The sequence below is a fragment of the Nicotiana tomentosiformis genome, chromosome 5 (assembly GCF_000390325.3).
Source record: "Nicotiana tomentosiformis chromosome 5, ASM39032v3, whole genome shotgun sequence".
NCBI lineage: Eukaryota > Viridiplantae > Streptophyta > Magnoliopsida > Solanales > Solanaceae > Nicotiana > Nicotiana tomentosiformis.
Window position 1 is genome coordinate 11,938,740 of NC_090816.1, and position 3,788 is coordinate 11,942,527.

Consider the following 3,788-nt stretch of genomic DNA (forward strand, 5'->3'; position numbering starts at 1 on the left):
TATTAATTTATTAAAATTATGTTGAAACATAAATCTTACACAAAAAAAATTCAAGATTTGAACTTTATGGTTTCGAGTTCGAAATTTTACTGCTTTGATTTATTAGGTTCCAAATCTATTATTTGTACTTGTTTTATGGAATATTTAACACATAAACGGGATTTGAGCTCAAAGTTATTTTACACTACATCCGCCCTGCTAATCTACTGACTCGCGGATTTCTTTGTTTGTTCAAGTTTAATGCTATTGCCTGGTATCATCCTCTTTATATATTTAATTTCTTGAGAGATCGATCTGTCTTAAGCTATGTTGCTCACACTCTCTATAAATTTGACCGGTTGCATGTCGGATCCTCCAAAAATAATATAATTTTAGAGGTTTCGATAAGAGTACGACAATATTTTGGAGAGTCCACCCAACATATCTTAAAAGTCAACGGTTCATGCCAAATTAGTTTCTACAATAGGCAGTTTGTAATTGCAGTACAGTTCAAAACTCAAATATTTCTCTCTATTAATTGCACACTAAACAATACATCTGCTTTAATATGGGAATATGCTGTCCTAATCCTAGGACAGATGGTGAACTCAGTTGCAACTTTTGGCACCATCTTGTCCCAGTCATCAATCAAAATAACCAACAAAGTTACTCTAGGAAAAGGAGCACAAATGTAGGAAATCAAGAAAAGAACTAGCCCCATTGTAGGGAAACATCATTTAGAATGGCTAAGTTGATTTCTCTAAGGTTCTGAATTATGTATTATGTTGTCCTTGTTGCAGTTGTTAACAGACAGGCAAATCTACTGGAGGAGCCTCCAGTGATTCTAGTTCAGTAACTCCGTTTTCGACGATGAACGCCATTGCCAAACCCCAGCCAATGTGAACATCCAGGTGACAATGCATTAGCCAAACTCCTGTTAAAAAAAGAATATTGTTAGTCGAATTCAGTGGCGGAGCTAGGTGGGCGGAAGGGGTTCAGCCAAACCCCCTTCGCCGAAAATTACACCGTGTATATAAGGTTAATTTTTATTCATGTATATATATATTAGTTGTTCTGTTCCCGGATCTATCGGAAACACACTCTTTGCCCTTCCAGGGTAGGGGCAAGGCTGCTTACAGCCTTACCCTCCCCAGAATCCACTTGTGGGAATTACTGGGTTTGTTGTTGTTGTATATATATTAGATGTTGAATCCTTTTAGCTTCTTTGTGTATTTCCTTTTTTTATTTTTCGAATTGTAAACATAGTATAGAAAAGAGTTTGAAATATTAGAGAAATGAGTATGTAGTCGTTTCCCTTTATATTCAGTTACCTGGATTGTCAGCGACAAATCTGATAACCGCCCATCCATTGACGGGTACACTGGCCGTATTTCTGAGAGGTGGATCAACAAGGTTGAATTTAGCTGTATCTCTTTTTGGATTAAAGTTACCGAAACCCTCTGCAATGATGTAAAAATCATATCCGTGAAGATGAATTGGATGGTTCTCAGCAGTGAAGATGCTTGTCCCTTGTAACACAACTTGCACTCTTGCCCCATATTTCAGCTTGTACAGCTTTGTTCCTCGAATAGGTTGCCATAGTGACCGGCTTACATTGCCTGTATAATCAAATTTTACAGGTGGTTTTGCTGGAAAATCAGTTGAGAAAACACCAGGTATGCCTTGGTGATGTGCTTGTAGCAGGGAATAGTTGGATGGTAGAACAAATGATACATTGTTCATACTGGCAGTGAATCGAGTTCCATTTGGACCTTGACAGTTTCTGGATCGAGCGCCTCTTGGGCAATTGTTGAGTCCTAGCCCGACTGTGAAGAATAGATTTTCATCGATCTCAGTGGGCACCTCGACCTTTCTTGGGCTTCTGAATTTGGTTGTGAAGGCTGTTGCAGTGGCCGTGTCATTATATGCTGGTAGAGATGGGGAAACTGGATTTGTCTTGACACAATTGGAAGAACAAGAAGCTGTCTTGTACTCAAGGATGGCTGTGGTTGTCGTATTATCAAAGGCAGCGCCTTGAGCGCTTGCGTAGGCACGTGCTGCCATGTAATATCTAGCTGGTTGCTGATCAGCTGTGATCAGGACATCAGTTGTCTGGCCTGGTCCGAGCATGAGGACTGATGTTGTAAAGGGTTTAACATAAGAGGCATCTGCTCCAACAACAGTAAGCTTGTGGTTGGCCACAGTAAAGAAAAGTTGTTGATTGAGTGCAGCATTGATAACTCGAAGGAGGTTGGTTTCGCCAGCGTCCACAGGGACTATGGTGGTATCTGCAAAAAAGGATATCTATGAAAACATGTCCTGAACAGGTAAGATATCAAATCATAGTTTGGGGAACGTTAGTGTAAACTTGCTTCCCTTAGTTGATAATTAAGTGTATTAGATGGTTTCATTGTTTTGAGTAAACTTGCTAACCTTGACTGGAACACTTGTAGAGGTCACCTGGTTGACCATTAATGGTGTAAGCATCAGATACATTAGGAGCTGCTCCTGTTCTTGTCGCTTGTCTTATAACGTCAATAGGGTTTGCATCCCACCACTCACCTAATCATCATCGTCAAACTATCATTTCAACGAAATTTCTAAAAAACAGAATATACGCGAAAATGCATAACTAGTACTATTCGTTTACAGAAATGATCAAAGCTTTTGGTATTGAAGAGAAGGTAGAAGTAGTACCAAGCATAATTGGTGTTTCTCTTTTGGGCTTAGCAAATGGATAGGATTCTCCTTCTTTTGGATGGATAATTAAAGCTCCATAAACCGTAGCCCTGAGCCACGAGCTGTGAGCGTGCCACCAAAGAGTTCCTTCCTGTCCTTGAATTGTAAACCGGTAAGTGTAACTCTTTCCTGGTCTAATCGGACACTGAGTGACAAATTCTGGTCCATCTGCCCATCCTGTTCTCATTTGCCTTACCCCATGCCTTTTGATACAAAACAAAGTAGTATAAAAATGTCAAAGAAAATGTCATTACATATAATCGCGTCTATTTTATTGAGAAACATATATCAGTTCATTGGAGTTCTGCATGCATGAATTTACCAGTGAATTGTGACATTATATCGAGCTTTATTAACAACGTTGACAACTAGAGTATCCCCGTTGTTTACTTCTAATGTTGGTCCAGGGAATTGTCCGTTCACCGTTATGGTGTTGTGAGTTTTGCACAGCCTCTTCACTGGTGTTGCTTGAATCTGTTACAATAAAACAGAGGTCAGTATCATAAGAGTTTGTAAAATCTACGAAATGTTAGCATACAACAAAGGGAAATCTAAGATAGCTTACAACAAAATCATGGTAGTGAGTTTTCCCAAATGCTGCATTTGCAAAGAGAAGCAAAATGCATATAAAGAAGAAAGAACTCAAAGGGTTAGCAATGCTTTTGAAACCCTCCATTCTTTTCCTTTTCTTAAACTATTTCTGAGTATTAGTAGATAGAAGTCAGTGCTTGTTTGTGAAAGATAGTAGAGTTGAGGATCTGTTTTTATAGGGAGAAAAGAAGAGAGAAGTAAGTTTCAAAACTTAGTTCAACCCTGTAGAAGGTGTTGGTTCAACAACTTAGCCTATCTCTAACTGCAGCAAGTAATTTGACATGCTTACATTATAAGTCTTTTTCTTTGAGTTTGTTATATCTTTTATTTTCAAGGAAATATCAATATTATGGTTTTTGCTTAACATCAAAGATGTGCTGTTATCCAACAAACTGGAGTTTGTTGTTATGATTATATACCACCTATCTTTGTCTATCACACTTTATTAAATGAAAACATTTGCTCTTCGAGTATATTAA

The 3,788-nt window shown here is 38.4% G+C and overlaps 1 protein-coding gene across 1 annotated transcript; it reads right to left on the minus strand.

The window, feature by feature from the left end:
• Positions 1-488: 488 nt before the first annotated feature.
• LOC104105157 (laccase-12-like) lies at positions 489-3,462 on the minus strand. Its single transcript, XM_009613410.4, has 6 exons — positions 3,284-3,462; positions 3,041-3,192; positions 2,677-2,921; positions 2,413-2,541; positions 1,311-2,267; positions 489-913 (listed from the first exon to the last, which is right to left on the minus strand). The coding sequence occupies exons 1-6, from the start codon at positions 3,392-3,394 to the stop codon at positions 783-785; spliced, it is 1,725 nt and encodes a 574-aa protein (XP_009611705.1). The 5' UTR covers positions 3,395-3,462; the 3' UTR covers positions 489-782.
• Positions 3,463-3,788: the final 326 nt, after the last annotated feature.